This window comes from Otolemur garnettii, unplaced genomic scaffold, assembly GCF_000181295.1.
Source record: "Otolemur garnettii isolate 467f Iridium unplaced genomic scaffold, OtoGar3 scaffold00178, whole genome shotgun sequence".
NCBI classification, from domain to species: Eukaryota; Metazoa; Chordata; class Mammalia; order Primates; family Galagidae; genus Otolemur; species Otolemur garnettii.
The window spans coordinates 2,433,617-2,451,883 of record NW_003852573.1 but is presented as its reverse complement, the minus strand read 5'-3'; the positions used below and the strand labels follow the sequence as shown (position 1 = coordinate 2,451,883).

The 18,267-nt window shown below is 37.0% G+C and overlaps 1 protein-coding gene, 1 non-coding gene and 1 pseudogene across 3 annotated transcripts in view; 2 read left to right on the top strand and 1 right to left on the bottom strand.

Annotated features, from left to right (window-relative positions):
- Positions 1–18,267, top strand: part of INTS7 (integrator complex subunit 7) — an 89,454-nt gene that overhangs the window by 27,895 nt on the left and 43,292 nt on the right. Inside the window, exons 4-7 of one of the 2 annotated variants that reach the window (XM_003800520.3) lie at positions 3,425–3,471; positions 8,526–8,725; positions 9,350–9,472; positions 18,019–18,136. In XM_003800520.3, the coding sequence (XP_003800568.1) occupies positions 3,425–3,471; positions 8,526–8,725; positions 9,350–9,472; positions 18,019–18,136 (488 nt within the window). The remainder of the gene's footprint in view (positions 1–3,424; positions 3,472–8,525; positions 8,726–9,349; positions 9,473–18,018; positions 18,137–18,267) is intronic. The other variant, XM_023519486.1, reaches the window with a different exon arrangement.
- Positions 10,204–10,414, top strand: LOC111728684. Its single transcript, XR_002775906.1, has one exon. It is a non-coding gene; the product is annotated as a small nucleolar RNA U3 (small nucleolar RNA).
- Positions 14,246–14,791, bottom strand: LOC105888072 (annotated as a pseudogene).

Sequence of the window (18,267 nt, the reverse complement as noted above, 5' to 3'; positions counted from 1 at the left end):
GTCCCAGCTACTTGGGAGACTGAGGCAGGAGACCCGCTTGAGCCCAGGAGTTGGAGGTTGCTGTGAGCTGTGATGCCACAGCACTCTACCCATAGGGATAGCTTGAGGCTCTGTCTCAAAAAAACAAAACAAAACAAAACAAAAAAACAAATAGCATTGCCAAAGACTTGCAATAATCACCAACTTTCTTTAGATTTTAATTATATATATACTCTTAAGCTGTTCTTACCACCCTTCAGGATTCTAGGAATTCTCATTGGAGAAGGAAAGTAGAGAACAGAAAACTTTTAATTTCACTATTCAAAATTAATAGATGTAGCAGTAATTGAGATGAGAAATATGTGGGTAAAGATAGTTCTTATTTGTGCTTTCGAAAATAAGCATTTTTGTCCCCTTATGAGAGTTATGATAGGTAGAGAACTTTTTGTTTAACTGCATCAAAACTAAAAACTAGAGTATCTGAAAGGCAACATAAACGAAATGAAGATGTTTGAAATGCACATAACAAAGATTAATACTGAGTTGCACATTGCTTAACAACAAGGATATGTTCTGAGAAATGTGTTGTTATGTGAACGTTATAGAGATGCACAGTTAGGCTGTGTGGTGTAGCGTATTGTTTCTAGGGTACAAAACTGTAGGCAGTTGTGACACAATGGTAAGTATTTGTGTATCTACACATATATAAACACAGAAAGGATAAAGTAAAAATACAGCATAAAAGATATTATTTAAAAATGGTACCCTTGTACACGGTACACTTACCGTGAATGGAGCTTGCAGGACTGGAAGTTGCTCTGGGTGATCAGTGAGTTAAGTGGTAAGTGAATGTAAAGGCCTAAGACATGACTGTACACTATTATAGACTTTAGAAACACAATCCACTTAGGCTACACTAACTGTTTTTTTAATTATACAGAGGGTGGCCATAAAATTCATGTGCAATGTAAAATCACACACTATTTAAAATTGCACTGAACTTTATGGCTACCCTGTATTAAACCTTAGGCTACTATTAAGTTTACTTTATAAATGTCTTTTTTTTTTTTTTTTTTGAGACAGTCTTACTTTGTCTTCTTTCAGTAGAATACCCTGGCATCAGAGCTCACAGCAACCTCAAACTCTTGGGCTCAAGCGATTCTCTTGCCTCAGCCTCCCAAGTAGCTGGGTCTACAGGTGCCCACCACAATGCCCGGCTATTTTTAGAGACAGGTCTCGCTCTGGCTCAGGCTGGTCTCAAACCTGTGAGCTCAGGCACTCCACTCGCCTTAACCTCCCAAGTGCTAGGCTTACAGGCGTGAACCACTGTGCCCTCCAATAAATGTCTTAATTTTTTTTAACACTTTGACTCTTAATACAAACATGCTGCATAGTTGTACAAAAACTTTTTTTTCTTATTTCTTTTTTCTTTTTTGTTTTTTTTGGAGTGAGCATCTTACTTTCACCCTAGGCTGGAGCATATGACCATAGCTCACTGCAGCTTTGAACACCAGGGATCAAACGGTCCTTCTGCCTCAGCCTCTTAAGTAGCTTGGAATACAGGCACATAACACCATACCCACCCAACTTTTTTATTAATGTCTTTTAGAGATAGTATCTTGCCAAAGTGCCTATACTGATTTTGAACTCCTGGCCTCAGTCTTCCTGACTTGGTCTCCTGAAGTATTTGGATCATAGGTGTGAGCCACTATGCCCAGCCCTCAAATATTTTCTTTCTTTATATCTTTATCCTCTAAGTTTTTTCCTATTCTTTTTAAACTATTTTGTTAAAAACTAAGACTAAATATGTACTGCCAGTGATTCTAAAAGTAGTTTTTAAAGTTTAGTTTCTAAATTGGATGATAAATATGTAATTTAGTGGTTAAATTTTATGTGTGAATTTCATTCTTAGTTCAGTTTCTCGTGTGTTGTCAGAAGCTAATTTTATTTTAGCTGTGGAATTTTTACTCTGTCTTAGAAAAAAAAAAATTTTGTTTTTTGAGACAATCTCAAGCTGTCACTCTGGGTAGAGTGCCCTGGCATCATCATAGCTCACAGCAACCTCCAATTCTTGGGCTCAAGTGATCCTCCTGCCTCAGTTTTTTCTTTTTTTAGTAAAGATGAGGTCTTGCTGATTGCTTAGGCTGGTCTCAAACTCATGAACTCAAGCAGTCCACCTGCTTCAGTCTCCCAGAGTGCTAGGATTACAGGGGTGAGCCACTGCCCCCACCCAAAAATTAATAAGACTTATTAACAGACAGCAAAATTCTTCATTTATGGAACTGACGATTAATGAACAGTTTTTAATATACCGTGCTTCAATTTGATACACCTATAATTTGTGATAGTAGGAATACCAAATTAGTCTAATAGGAAAACCTGAAAGACTTATTTGAATATATGAATGTGAAATAAAGTTTATGTTTTTGAGATCGGCGTTTACCTCTTCCTTCAGAATAATGACCTGTTTTGAGATCACATATCTTCATCAGTACTGATGGATTTTTGTCTTAGTATCTCTATCAATTTCGTATCTTAAATTAGAGAAACTGGCCAAATAAGACCTTGGGAATTTAGTTTTATTCTTTCCCTGTGTGCTACCATAATCACATCTGCCTTATTCTAAACATGGTTAAAATTTTGTATTTTTAGAGCTAGTCCCTGGGTCCCCAAAGCAGGAGGTATAAACCCATATGCCTCAGGAGCCAGGTGAACATTGGCCGTGAAAGGGGTGTCCTCTAGTGGCAACTGTGGGAACTGGAAAGCACTGGCTTCATCTGATGGCACCAGCCAATTTTTAACAGTGCAGAAATGTATGCCAAGGGTTGTCAGGTTTCACTTTTGGAGAGGTGGAGAAGAGACTGAAAAATCATTTTATTTGTTTAGTTTCACTATATTTAAATGTTGACATTAAGAATTTTTTAAATATTTCTTAAAGAATTTTCAAAATACTATCAAAACATCTGCAGGATCTTAGTTTACAGTTTATTGGACCTGGAGTCTTGTAACAGATTTTTAAATTTTGAGTTTTTATAAAAAGTTTTTATGTGGTTAGTGAAGATAATACTTATTATCCACCATGTCCAGACAACTATTCTGAGTACCAGGAAGACAGAGACAGAAAAGATCAGACCATATTGTTATGTAAATACAAAGTAATCTCAGATGCTAGTTAGTGTAACAAGAAATTAAAACAGTATTGTGATAATGGCCCAGTGAGCCACTTTAGAACAGTGTTGGCATAAGCCCTTTTGGTGATTGGAGTTTTTGTTTCAGTTTGTTTCTTAGCACCATCCCCCACCTCTGGCAGCTGACCTTTGGAATATCAGTTAGGATTTGGAATATTGGATTTTGCCTTTGCTAATTGTGTTTTATTTAAATATTTAGGAAATTTAAACATATTTAATTTTTGGTTTTAAACTTCTTGTATTCTCTCTTTTCAAAGGGATTTTGCTGTAGGAATCTGTAACAAAATCAGTGAAATGATTCAAGGTATGTATGAATCATTTAGTTTTATGAGGTAACTTAATGGGATTTTTATTTATAATAGTTGCTAATTTTTGTTATGTACTTACTACCTGCTAGTCACTATACATTTAAATAATACTTATGAAATGACTTCTGTATACCAGAACCGTTCTCCATGTGTGAGATACAGGAGGGAACCAAAGTCCTCACCTCCCTCGTGTAACCTACATTCTGGTTGGGGATGGGGTGTAGGCAGTAGATAAATACAAACACGACCTATCCTGTGCTGTGGAGAAAAGGCAAGATGAGAAGGGTAGAGAGATGGCAGGATGGGAGAGGGGCTTTCCCATTCTATATATATTGATCAGAGAAGGCCTCTGATGAAGTGATACTTGAATGAGACATGAAAGAGAGAAAAAAGTAGTAACCCCAGTCCTGTGTTGCTTCCCAGTGAGGATCCTTTGGTGATTTAGTTGTGGTACTTACTCACACCTAGATGATGCAGCCTACTACGCATCTAGACTATGTGGCATATGGCCTGCTTCTCCTAGACTGCAAACCCGTACAGGTATTACTATACTGAGTACTGTAGGTAGTTGTAACACAGTAGCATTTCTGTATCTAAATATATCTAAATACAGAAAAGTAATATGTTGCAGTATGATGTTACAATGTCATTAGGTGGTGGGCATTTTTCAGCTTTCTTAGAATCTTATGAGCCCCTATCATATATGTGGCATCACTGACAAAAATGTCATTATGTGGACATGAGTGTAGTTAGGGGAAGAATGTACTGATTTTGAGGGGAGAAGGTTATTAGGAATTCTGGGGCTGTCCAACTAAGTCCCTCTGGTGTCTTTAAGTTGCAAGTGGAATCAAATCCAAAGTCCTTAGCATGCCCTACAAAGCCCTAGGTTTCTAGTCTCATCTTTTATACCACATGCTTCATGTTTATTAACCCCATTTATCCACATACCAATCATAAAAGGGAACTCAGAGGCAACATCATGGCACCACCCTAAAAACACTTTCTCTGTGTTCTACGTAGCTTTCCTTTGAATTGTTCAACTTGACAGCATTGGATAGATAATACTATTGTGTCCATTTTACGGAAAAGAAAAGGGAGCCATACAAAAGTGCAGTAATTTGTTCAAAAGTTATACAGCTGGCTTGGTATAGTAGCTCATTCCTATAGTCATAGCACTTTGGGAAGCCAAGGCAGGAGGATTGTGTGAGGCCAGGAGTTTGAGACTTAGGGAATATAGTGAGACCCCATCTCCATAAAAATTTTTTAATCTCTTCCTTTTTTTTTTTTTTTTGGCCGGGGCTGGGTTTGAACCTGCCACCTCTGGCATATGGCGCCGGTGCCCTACCCTTTTGAGCCACAGGCACCACCCCACCATAAAAATTTTTTAAAAATTTTCTGAGTGAAATGACACGAGCTGAGGCAGAATTGGTTGAGCCCAAGAATCCGAGGCTGAGATGACAGATTGAAACTCCATTTCAATAATGAATAAATGAATGAATGTATACCATGCAGCTAGTAAGGGGCAGTTTGGCTTTGACGCCCATGCTTTTAACCACTATGCTATCATGCCTTTCTAGGGCATGAATTTCTTAGGATAATTATATTTTATATGCATTTAGATGTCTTTCACTTTAAAATTAAAAAGAGCTTGCTCACTTGCATAAGTAACAAAAATCACTAAATTAAAGACTAAAGATATGGGTGGATGAGTTTGGCCTGTTTTCCTTTATTCTTTTGTCTTTTTTCCTCAACCACTATAAAGGGGCTTTCTTCAGAAAAGGCTACCTTTGTGACATTGGAAGGAACCATCACCCATATATTGAGCAGATTTTTCTTGAATGCCTGCTGTATCATACAAGATCTCAGCAGGAAACAGGTGGCACTTCTGAATTAGGATAATTCAAGGATACATGAAGGTGTGGGCAGGGTAAACTATAGGGAATAATGTAGTCTTTGAGCCTAGTAGTAGTTTTTACCACCCCATAAGGGGCCAGGGGAAGGAGTGGTTACCAGAAACTTAGAGTCAAGTCAAGAGGGCTCCTTGAAAAACTGACCTTTAGGAGCATGGTACCACCCTGAAGAGAAGGAAACAGAATAAATACCCTGGCCTCATTGTTCTCCTTCCACCTCCAGCTAGGGCTGTCCATGGGTAAACCAACATGGACAGCAAATAATAAGGGAGTTGATGTAAGCAATGCCCTGGAGTATTCTGTATAACTAAGTGTAGATTTTTTTCTTGTCTTTGAGACAAAGTCTCATTTTTTTGCCTGGTCTAGAGTGGAGTGGTATCATCATATCTTACCGCAACCTCAAATTCCTGGGCTCAAGCAATCCTCTTTCCTTAGCCTCCCAGGTAGCCAAGATCACAGATGCATGCCTGTAACCACCATGCTTGGCTAATTTTTCTATTTTTCTCTGTATTGCTTAGGCTGTTCTTAGACTCATAGCCTCAAACAATCCTCCTGCCTCAGCCTCCCAAAGTGTTAGGATTCCAGGCATGGGCCACTGTGCTGGCAGTCTGATATTGATAGTGGTATATACCTGTGTAGAAGCTTATTAATCTGTATACTTAAAAGTCATTACTTGTTCCTTAAATTTTATCTAAAAAAAAAAAAAGTACAAGATTAGAAATTAGGAGAAGAGAAATGGAAGAAAACACGGGAAGATAGAGCCTAAAATCGGGAAATAGCAAGAAGTTTTAAGAAAAGTATTCTGACATTAATTTTAACAGTGATGTTTCAAAGGAGGAGTTCAGAGATTGACCCCACAGTTGTTTTGTTTATTTGTTCATGTGGGACAATAGAACATACCAAAAACAAAACATCAGTGGAGTCAGTCACTTTGGGACATGACTTTAAGCTGCTTGTGTTTCTGCAAAATAAAATGTCTGAGTCTTTCTAAATCTTCCATAGAATTGTCTATAAACATAAAGAATCCCTCTGACTACTGGATTGAGAATAGACTTGCCGTAGAGGAAAGAGGGATGTAAGACAGGAGTCTGTCATGGGGAAAGGCCTGGGTGGGAGGCTCCTTAGGAGGCTTTCAATAATTCAGTCAAGAGATGGTGGTGTTTTGCAAACCAGCCTGGGGAAAGAGAAATAACCTGAGTGGGAATGGTGGGAAATGAGAAAGAAAGACAGAGACAAAAGATGGATCGGAAGGACTAGTGCAGGTGTTGACTGCAGCCAGCACTGAACTGTGGGAACAGTTTTATTCATATAATGTCTTTAACAAGGTAGATCTTAACCCCTGGGGTAAAAGATTAACTTTAAGGAGGAAAAAGCTGTGTGCTTGCTGATAATAAGGAAAGTATACCTGGGCTACATGACTTCTGGCAGGTGAAAAGAATGTTTGTTGTTAAAGGAGGAGAAGCAGCTGGTGGGTCGTTCCCTGAATGTCTCCCCAGGCTGTGGGGGCCCTGCCACCTGACAGCCCATTCCCCACAGTAGTGGGAATTGATCAGCATGATAACAATGGAAGTGGAAAGACATGGTCAGGTTTAGTTATATATGAAGACAGAACCAACAAGACTTGCTAATAACTTTGGAAATGGCATGTGAGAGAATCCTTTCACTCATGAATAAAGACTGATGGGAAGAAAGTCCTGTGAGGGGAAAAAAATAATAAAAATATTTTTAAATCCAAGTTAATACAGAAGATGTAAAAAATATATACATTTTTAAAGGACTCTGAGGTCTTCTAAGAAGCTGTAATGATGAAATTGTCATTTACTGAGTTGGGAAATTTTTGGAGGGACTGTTTCAGGGTGAAGATCAGGTATTCTCTGGGTGTCCTCTTTAATACAAAATGCTTCTGAGACATCTAGTGCAGATAACCAGAAGATAACAGGATACATTTATATCCATCTGAAGTTCCAAGGTAGGAGGGTGGAGTGTATGGCAGTCTTCAGCATTTAGCTAGTAATGGAATCCATGGTATTATGTCAGCCCACAAGGAAAAAAATGTAGGGTATTACCAACCCAAAGGAATACCAGAAATTAAAGTGTAGGTGAAAGAGGAGACTACACAGGAGATTAAGGGGGAATAACCAGTGAAAGAGGGCAGAAACCAGGAAACTAGCAAACCAGCAGAAGCCATTCATTGGGAGAGAGTTTCAAGGATGGAATGGTCAGCCAGGCCAAATGCTTTCAGAACTTCCATTATCAAAATAACAACAACAACATGAGCCTGATGTGACCCTACAGAGAGGAGAGCAGGGAATACTCTGACCTCATTCTCCTTTCCTTCTGTTGGTGGAACTCAACTGCTTTGGCCAAACCCGAATAGAGGTCAAAATAAAGGGAGTTTGTGGATTTAAGCTACCATTGGATAATGAAGTGCTGTCTTACATTCTTACTAAAAGTTATCTCACAGTACAAAACCCAGTGATCTGCGGAGGACTAATCAGCTTCTAACATGTATATCCTGCTTGGCGATTGAGAAATTTTTGTTCTCTATCACCACAAAGCTGTGCTGTAGAAGAAAAGATTTGTTAGTTTCTTTTTAGCTCCAGTATTGATAGAAAAAGATAGATTTAGGGCTTCATGGAGTTCCAGCTATATGTGCAGTAAAGAAAGACATTTACTACACAAAGTTTAAAGAACTTCAAAACTATTTTACTAATAGTCTTTTTACCTCCTGAGCCTGTTTTAGTTGTCTAAATAGTTGTTTAACTATTTAGAAATAGTTAAAATTATAAATATAATCAGATTGTAGCTGTCAAATGTGTTTATATGTATCTGCATATAATATTTTTTGATATTTCAGTATGAGAAGAAAATGAGTTTGCTTTCCACTGTGCTTCTTAAAGGCGTTTTTTTTAATGCTAGCATGTAGCTTTATAATCACTGAAAAGATAATATTAAGATAAATGCTTTTGAAAAAAATTGAATATATTGATTAGTTATAGTATAATTACCTTTAGTGTTATAAACATAATATTAGTATACTATTTCTCATTGGGCATTTTGCTAGTTGAATTAGACCTTTTAATCTGAAATATTATTGAGGATGATGATCAGAAATCTCTGAGAATTCTTTTTGTGTGTAGGTTTAGCTACACCAGTGGACTTGAAGCTGAAATTGATCCCCATTCTACAGCACATGCATCATGATGCCATCCTGGCTTCCAGTGCCCGTCAGCTTTTACAGCAGCTGGTCACATCCTATCCTTCCACCAAAATGGTGATTGTTTCCTTGCACACTTTCACTCTCCTTGCAGCTTCATCTTTGGTTGATACACCCAAGCAGGTAATTTAAATTTGTCTTTTCTTTTTTTTTTTTTTTGTGGGGGTGGGACTGAGTCTTGTTCTGTCACCGTGGCCCGAGTGCAGTGGTATCATCATAGCTCACTGCTTTCTCAAGCTTCTAGGGTCAAGTGATCCTCCCACCTTGGCCTCCCAAAGTGCTAGGATTACAGGAGTGAGCTACTGCACTTGGCCCTCTTTAAACTGCCTATTCTTCAGTAAACTTGCATGTTAAATACATAATGTAAAAAATAAGAAAGTAGCCCATAAGTTTTGATAACATTATGGTCCCTTTCTGTGATAAAGATTAATTTCCTTTCACTTGTTTTTTTTCTTCATGTTAACACTACTGATTCTTGGAAGCCTTTGAGGAAAATGAAGTATTAGGTGAAACCTGATTGGGTATGAAGTTGACAGTAAAAAAAAAAAGAAAAGGATTGGATATCTGTTAAATGCCAGGTCCTGTGCTAAAACTTAAAGTTAAATGGTAGTATTTTACACACAGAGAGAAAGGCCCAACGTGAGCATATTGAAATGAGTCCTGTCTCAAATCTGTAAATTTCACAAACTACACTAATGATGATTTCAGTTACAGCGTTTTTCATGGAGTGACTTATTTCCTTTATAGATTCAGCTTCTGTTGCAGTATTTGAAGAATGACCCTAGGAAAGCGGTAAAGAGACTTGCTATTCAAGATCTGAAATTACTTGCCAATAAAACACCACATACGTGGAGTAGGGAGAACATTCAAGTATGTAGAACGTTGAACATTGATATTTTACATAGAAAAATAATATAATAAATTGTTTTGCCTTATATTTTTATATTGTTTTTGTCATCTCATAAGTGTTTGAAGTTTGTGGCAGAAGTTATTTTGTAAGAGGCAAAACTAAACACATGAAACTATCTTTGACTGTTTAAGTTGTTGTAGTGAATGAGCCTGCCTCTCTGTTTCTTGTTAATTTTCCTATAGCAGCCCTAAGGCTAATTGAGAAATTTAATGCAATTGTTTATTTTATTTGTCTTCTTCAGTCAATTTAGGGAGAACAATTTAGGTGGTGACTGATTTGTAATGGAGATGGGCAACTTGGCAAAGTAGATTTCTCCTTCTCTTGGAAAGCAAAAGAATCCTTAACTTTCATAAACACAAAGGGACTGACTTTCTAGGCTTCTAGCATAATAGCTTTTATACCATTTCTTAGGTTAAATTAGTGTTTTACATTTATTCTTTCTTAAAACAGAACCATACTTGTTTATCCATAACCAATAACAGATACACTATTTTGTAAATAATGGTATGTAAAGTAAAATGGAAGATTGTTAGAATTTGTCCTTTATCTTTATGGGTTTTATTTTATTTCTTGGCATCATAATGGTTTCAGTATAGCAAACATCTTTGAATTTCAGACTGTGAAAATGAAGTTGCTATGTTTGTTTTTCTGTTTGCAGTTTTCTAAACATGTTTTAATATACTGTGTCATGAAGACTATACTTTCAGGGGTTATTTCTATAGTTGGTTACTAGATAAGCCTCGCTGAATGTGTAGAGCACCGGAAACCACGAGGAGGCAGCGCAGCGTTCTCTCCTGACGTGAAGCCGGCTCTTGGTGTTGCTTTAGTGCAACTGCCATTTGCCACTGATGATTATTCTTCCCTCCCTTTGGGGGATTAAGAGGGAGAGAACACAGAAGGGAAAAAAAAAAAAAATATATATATATATATATATATATATATTGTGTAATGATTTGATAGTTAAAGATATCCCAAGAGATGGAGAGTACTTATTAAATCTACATTTAATAGATAAGCAATTAGGATTCAGGGAGACTTAATATGCTTAACAGAGTTTCTTGAAAGAACTTAATGAATTCTTTAATTAAGAGAGCTTCTGTCCTAGTGCTTGTTCTCCTAAACAATACTTACTATCTTTCCAAGCAGAGCATGTGCTCAGCCACTTTAGTCATTTTGGAGAATTTGTGCCTAGAACCAAACCCAGTTATTTAGAAAGTTCACTTAGAAGCACAGTATTTCTCCTCATTTTTTCTTACTGTGAGATAGACCAGACAGGAAGAAATATAAAATATATAGCAGTTTAAATAATTTTATGTGAATACCCATCTAGCCACTATCCCACTAGAAATAGAACATTGCAACCCTAGGGACCTCCTTCCCATTCATAGTCCTTCTTGGTTAGAACTTTGCATTTACCCAAAGGAAACCACTATTTTGACTTTCACGATATTTATTTCTTTGCTCTTCTTAACAGTTTTGTCAAAAAAAAAGGTAGTTTTGCTCTGTGTATCTCCCTAAAGAGTATTGTTTAGTTTTGGTTTAGCTTGTTTTGTTGATCATTATTCTGGTTACACTCATCCAAGTAGTTGAATGTTTTTGCACTTTACTTGCTGTATAGTATTGCATTGTGTGGATGGACAACAATTTTTTGCTCTTGATGGGTTTTTTACAACATGGGGCTGTTACAAGCAATGAACGAACTTTTGACTTGCAGTATATATTTTTCACCTTTACTAGACAATGTCAAACTCCTTTCCAGAGTGAACCAATTTACATTGCTGTTATGCAGGAGAGTGTCCATTGATGAACGCGCTTGACAGTACATGGAATTATCAGACCTAAATTTTTGCCATTTTAGAAGTGCTAACTTTTACTTACAGTTCCTTGATTACTAAAAAAAATTGAACATCTTTCTAATATGTTTATTGACCATTTGGACTGCCTCTTTTATGACATGGCTATCCAAGTCTCTTGTCTATTTTTCTCTTGACTTGTAGTTTTTTAAATGTCTTCTGACTCCTCACACTTTGTTGGTCTTTGGCATTTCTATATAAATTTCAAAATCAGCTGATCAAGTCCACCAAAAAAAATTGACAGTTTGGGATTGCATTGAATATAAAGATCATTTTGTAGAAGATTGCTATCTTTACAGTGTTAAAGTCTTCTAATGCATGAACTTGTTAAATCTTTCTACTTCTTTAGCTCTGTTGCTTTAGTTGTATTTTGTTTGATATTAATATAGCTACGTTAGCTTTCTGCTGGATATATTTACATGGTAGGTTGCTGTCTTTTCACTTTAAATCTTTATATATCTTTATGATTCAGATATCTCTTGTAAACAGTATTTAATACAACCTGGTAGTCTTTGTCATTTTCAAATGGAACATTTGTTTTGTTTACATATCCTGTGATTTGTTACACATTTTAGTTTAAATCTGCTATCTTAGTCTATATTTTCTGTATGTTTCCCCTGTTCTTTATCCCTCTTTGGGAAAGGGGGACTATTTTCTACATTGGTTGTTTTTAGTGTCATTCCTTTTCCTTCGAATAGTCAGGAAATTTGCAGTGTTATATTCCTTTCAGTTGTTATCCTAGAAAGGAAAACAATCATAGTTATTCTTACCAAAGTCTTAAATTAATTCTCGCTACAAAGACCTTAGAAAACACATGAACTCCATTTACATCACACTAAACGTTTATATATTTTGTCATATATTTTAATTCTGGCTTTTTTTTTCTTTTTTTTTTTTTTTTGCGGTTTTGGCCGGGGCTGGGCTCAAACCCACCACCCCCAGTATATGGGGCCAGCGCCCTACTTCTTGAGCCACAGGCACCAGCCTTTAATTCTATATTTTAATCTTTTCCTTTGGAGTTATCATAATGGAGACCTAGAAAATTTAGACATGGTATGTTTCTGACATACTTCCAAACATACCATTTGTCTTTAAATATTATAAACTACTTTTTGCCATGCTTTTCTGGAACACATCCCTGGTGACCAGTCCCATTCCAGAGTAGAGAAGAATCCCATTTTTCGGGACTGACCCAGATAATAGTAATTTAGGCCAGGGGGTTCTGGTTAGCAGGGAGCTAAGCCAGCATAGAGAGAAAAGATCAGACCAAATACCAAAGGAAAGCAGTGGTAGTAAGTGAGAAAGGGGATTCCATTTGAAAAGATAGTTTTTCCTTTTTTTTTTTTTTAACACATTTTTGGTAGAGTACTGTGGCATCACGGCTCACAACCTCAAACTCTTAGGCTTAAGCGATTCCCTTGCCTTAGCCTCCCAAGTAGCTGAGACTATAGGTGCCCTCCACAATGCCCACCTATTTTTTAAGAAATGGAGTCTTGCTGTGACTCAGTCTGGTCTCAAACCTGTGAGCTCAGGCTATCCACATGCCTCGGCCTCCCAGATTGCTAGGATTACAAGTGTGAGCCACTGGACCTGACTTCAGTTGTTTTTTGTTTTTTTATTGTTTTGTTTTTCAGACAGAGTCTCACTATGTCACCTTGGATAGAGTGCTATGGCATCGCAGCTCACAGCAACCTCAAACTCTTGGGCTTAAGCTATTCTCTTGCCTCAGCCTCCCAAATAGCTGGGACTATAGTTGCCCGCCACAATGCCCGGCCTTTTTTATGTTACAGTTGTCATTGTTGTTTAGCTGGCCTGTGCTGGGTTCGACCCCGCCAGACTCAGTATACATGGCCGGTGCTGTAACCACTGTGCTATGGGCGGTGAGCCAGTTTTTCTTTTTTTTGATGTGAAAATTGCTCCTGGTAAGAATGATTTTGTAATAGGTAATGTCTTTAAAACAGAAACGTGATCCATATTTCATCATTGAAATAAGATTAATGTTCTATCTGTGGGGAACTTCGTGATTTGCTTTATTATGCTTATGGTTTGAATTAATGAACTTTTAAACATGTATTTACTAAGACCCAGTAATGTGCTCGGTGTCAGAAATCAGAAGATAACATTATTAATAATTTTATCATAAGGTTTTCTAGTTCAGTTTTTCAAATGATAAAATTCTTCTTTAAAATTACTTACATTATCATCTTCATAAAATGTCTCCCTTGCCTTTATGATTATCACAGAAGGCTAAATGTCTGTTATACTCAGAGCAAGGGACATAGACCTGTCTGGTTGAGGATATTAATCCTGAACACAAACTAATCAACAGTACAAGGCAGGACAATTTAGGCAATAAAAGTGGACAAATGGAAATAGCCTAAGCATTTGAATGAATAAATAAAAACTATAATATCAAATAAAAATCACTTTTTAAAAAATTCCTTCTTTTGAATGTCAAAAATAGCATCTGTATCTGATGTTATTTCCTCCCCTTCTCTTTTTTTTATATGCTTGCACTTAGAATCATTGCCCTGTCACTTACTTAGGTACTAAAAGGCTACCAGTGTTCCTCATGCTAAATCCAAAGGCTTTTTCTGCCTTCATCATCTTTGTGTGTGTGTATATTTATAAGTATATTTAAAATTATCTTCATATCGTAAGAAAAGTATAACAAAATAGAGCAAGATGGCGATAGGGGTGGAAGATATGGAAAAATATAATCACCAAACAGGCTACCTCAAACCTGGCTTCCTGCTGTAGAGGATAATGATTTGGCCCTTACCTCATGTGCCTTTGCTGATTCAAAGAAACTTGCCCCTAGCAGGACTAGGCCAGGACATCCTATTTTCCAGTCTTCTCTTCCTGGGAGCATGAGCAAGGTTATATAGTTCTCAGGCTATCAAGATGTAGAAGAAAGTAGGGAGAAGAAAGGAAGGATGTTATAGGTCCTTGTTCCAGTGCTTTCCCCAAGCCTGTGGAGCTGAACCTGGCCCCATGCCTTAGTATTTGTTGATGCAGTTGGGACAAATTAGGCATCAGTACTCTGAACAGTGAGGCTGTGTAGAAAGTAAGCAGGAGCATACTCGGTGTAGAAGCTGGCCAGGAGGAAGGGCACGATAGGAGAGATGCTGAGGAATGTGCTGAAAGAGGTAAACTGGAGCCTGTAGTCCGTCTGCTCCCAGTTGTCCGTTGCCAAGCCTTTCCTTGGTCACGGCTCTCAAAAGACGTTCCTTTCACTGTATGAAGGAAGACATACGTTGCCAAGTCATGGATGACCTTGGTCAGAGTCCAGACAGCAGGAATGCTAAAGAAGGGGTTGCTGAGGAGAAGGAACCACGTGCAGCAGTCTTCAGCCAGCCAGATACCCTGACGATTCATTACTCGAGTGTTGGGGTTTACTTCACTGTGCGCCACTCCCACTGTCATCCTGCCACCTCATAAAGCCGTCCAGCTGGGGGTGCAGTACTCACTTCCACATCTGTGGTCTCTAGGAAGTATTTAATACTTTCGACACCATCTACCTGCCCCTTCTCTTGGCCTCTTTGGCACTAATGTCCATCATTCTTTGCACTCTCTAAATGTGTCTTCTCTGTATTCTTCACTGCCCATTTTCTTCAGAGTTGAGTCCTTGACCCTCTGCTTTCTTCTGTTTATTCCCTGTCATTCTGATGGCCTCCCTTAATGCCAATATGTGGAACCTGCAACATTCTACTCCTTTTACTCAAGCTTCTGTATTACTTTTTAACGTAGCTATGGGTTACAGAGTGCTTTGACTTTTGGTGGCTATTTAATCTTACAAGACAATTGACATCACCCCACTTCTATTTTATTTTTAATTTTAATTCAGTTTTGTAAACGCAGATACATTCATGTGTATGAAATACTCCAAAGCTATGAAAGGATATATAGTGACTATTTCCCCCTTGCTATTCTTCTGTCCTCACAGTTCCTTTGCCCAGTGGCAACTGATGTCTAATTTCTTGCACACTTTTCTAGAGATATTTTATATGAAAATCAGCAATTCTTTATAAATATTTACCCCCATTTTACACACAAAGAAGTTGAGACTCAAAGATTTCAATAATTGGCTCAGATCACACAAATGGTAAGTGGCAGAGCCAGAATTCTGATGTGAGTCTTCAATTAAAAATCTGCTACTTTTAGTTTCCAAATGCCTGATAGATACTTGATGGATTTCACATTTCTTCCAGTTTTCTGTCCTTCTTCTGAAATTGGCCTATTCCCATAAATTTTCACTCTTCATAAGAGGAATCTGGTTGCTAGGTTTGAAATTTCTTAATAATCATTGAGTTCTTCTTCCCTCATATATAATCTTTCTAAATGTCTGTCATACTCATCCTCTGGTCACCATTCCTGCCCCCAAGTTCTACTTCAGGCCATTATCCCCACTTGCCTCGATCACTGCCATAGGATTTGGTTGTCCTCCTTAATACACAACTCTTTGTTACCTTGTTTTGTTTACCATTGCCAGAATAATCTTTGCTAACACTTTAGATGCCATTGTTGCTCTGCCTAGCCTTCAAGGGCCTAATCCTCTCTTTCTCTCTTAGCCTCCATCTCTTTTAAATGCACCTTCTTTCAGGCCACACCTAAACACCCCCATATCGTGGCCTCATTGCTAGAGTTCTTTCTGCGTTACTTAGACTGTCTTCCCTTCCATTACCAGAAACCTACTGTATTTTTCCATTCCTTCCGTGGGAATTTTGGATGCTTTTTAAATTGTTAACTAGATTTTTCTTTCAATTGAAAAAATAAGCAGGCACATGATAAAAAATCCCTAGAGTTCAAAGATGTACAGTGAGTAAAATGCAAGTCTTTTCTTTCATCTCTTCCCATAGGTCTCCTCTGCAGAGATGATCACTGTTACTAGTTTCTTATGCATTCTTCCTAAACCTTGTCATCAGTATGCTAGCATGCGTTTATCCCATCATTTTCCTGAACAAATGAAAAGTACAGTATGTTTTTATGGGCATTTCATTTCATTTTCATATAGTATGTTCTAAATTTTTTACCACTGAACAGTGCATCTTGGGGAACGTGTCATATTACCAGGCAGATCTACTGTATTCTTTTACCAGCTGTGTGGTGCTCCCTTGATATATTCCCAGTTCTCCACTGATGGGCAGTAGAGTTGTTCGTAATACTTTTACTGTTACTGTTGATATCGCTGTATTGAATAGTTTGTAAAAAATTACCTTTATGAACTTAAATTTCCAGATGAGGAATTTCTGGGTCTAATAATAGCTATTTTAAAAATTGACCACCAAGGAGCTTTACACCATCTTACCCTTCTATCAGTAATGTATGAAAATACCTATTTCCACACACTCTTTATTGTTATGTATTATCAGACTTGACCTTTGGCTAATCTGATAAGTTAAAAGTGACACTTATTTTAAATTTTGCAAATTACAAATGAGGTTAAACATCTTATTTAAAAGGCATTTATATAAGTTCTTTCTGTGGCCTACCACCTTTTCATTGGATTTTTGTCTATTTATTAGAGCTTCTTAATTATTAAGGTTATTGGACCTTAATATATAAGGTCCTTTACAATTTTACATGATGTCAATATTTTTTCTAGTTTTGTCAATTACCTTTTTACTTTTTTTATGTTAACTCTTAATACTTTTTAAAGATTTTTATGTAGTATGAAAAAAGAAATAGGGATCGTGTTTTATTTCACCCAGTTGACTTGCTAGTTGTCCTTTCAGTATTTATTGAATTAGCTCTCTGACTTTAAATGCCAGTTATCATATATTAAATTCTAATATATATTTGAATCTATTCCTAGTTAGAACTTTTTTGGGTTTTTTATTTTTCCATGTGCCCGTATCACTCCTTCCCAAATTTTGTTGCTGTCCTTTGTTTTCCCCTTAGACTTGAAGTTTTGCTCATTTTCTGAATCTTCGTGGGAAAATGGGAATTAGGTTAATTTAGTAAGAGAGTTATTTGACTGTTATTTACATGTGTCATATGATACAGAGTCACATGCACAGGATAAAGCAAGAGTCACTGTACTGTCAACATGTATTCATAGCTCACTGCACTGAAGGAAAAAATAGCATTTTGTTTCTGGTAACTTAGGAGTAGAGAAAATGAACAGAAATGGGAGGAGAATAGCTCTACTCATAGACTAGATAAAAATGCCACATTTTCTGTTATTTTAAAAAAAATACACATAAATAATATATCTCTTATGTAAGCAAAATATGGTGGAGGTTTTAGAATACTTTTACATTTGTAGGAAATTTGAGATGTTAGTACAGAGTGTTCCCACATACTACCTCACACGCAGTTTCTCCTATTACTGACATTTTACATTAGTATGGTAATTTTGTTATATATGAACCAGTATTGATACATTGTTATTATTAACCAAAGTTTATACTTAGGTTTCTTTAGTTTTTTACTCACTGTCCTCTTTTTGTACCAGCTTACCAATTTACCATTTAGTTACTATGTTTCCTTAGGCTTCATAAGGAGTTTGGCAGTTTAACTTATAATTTTTAACATGGAAAAAAGACCTGAAGATATAATTTTAATAAAAGCTAGAAAATCTAAATGTAGTAGACAGTTTAGATGTATATTGATGTTTTAACTTCTGTGTTCATTTCTCTTCTATATTTCAGGCACTCTGTGAATGTGCCCTCCAGATTCCTTATGACAGCTTAAAGCTAGGAATGTTGTCCGTCCTTTCCACACTGTCCGGGACCATTGCCATCAAACATTACTTCAGCGTAGCTCCAGGTGAGGAAAAGAAAGGAGATACTATATGGATAATGTGCTGATTCCTTTATGTTTGTGTTTGTTTCAAATATTTCTTCTGTAAGCTTTAAAATCAAGGAAGATTTCAAAATCTCATACTCCATTATTTGCTG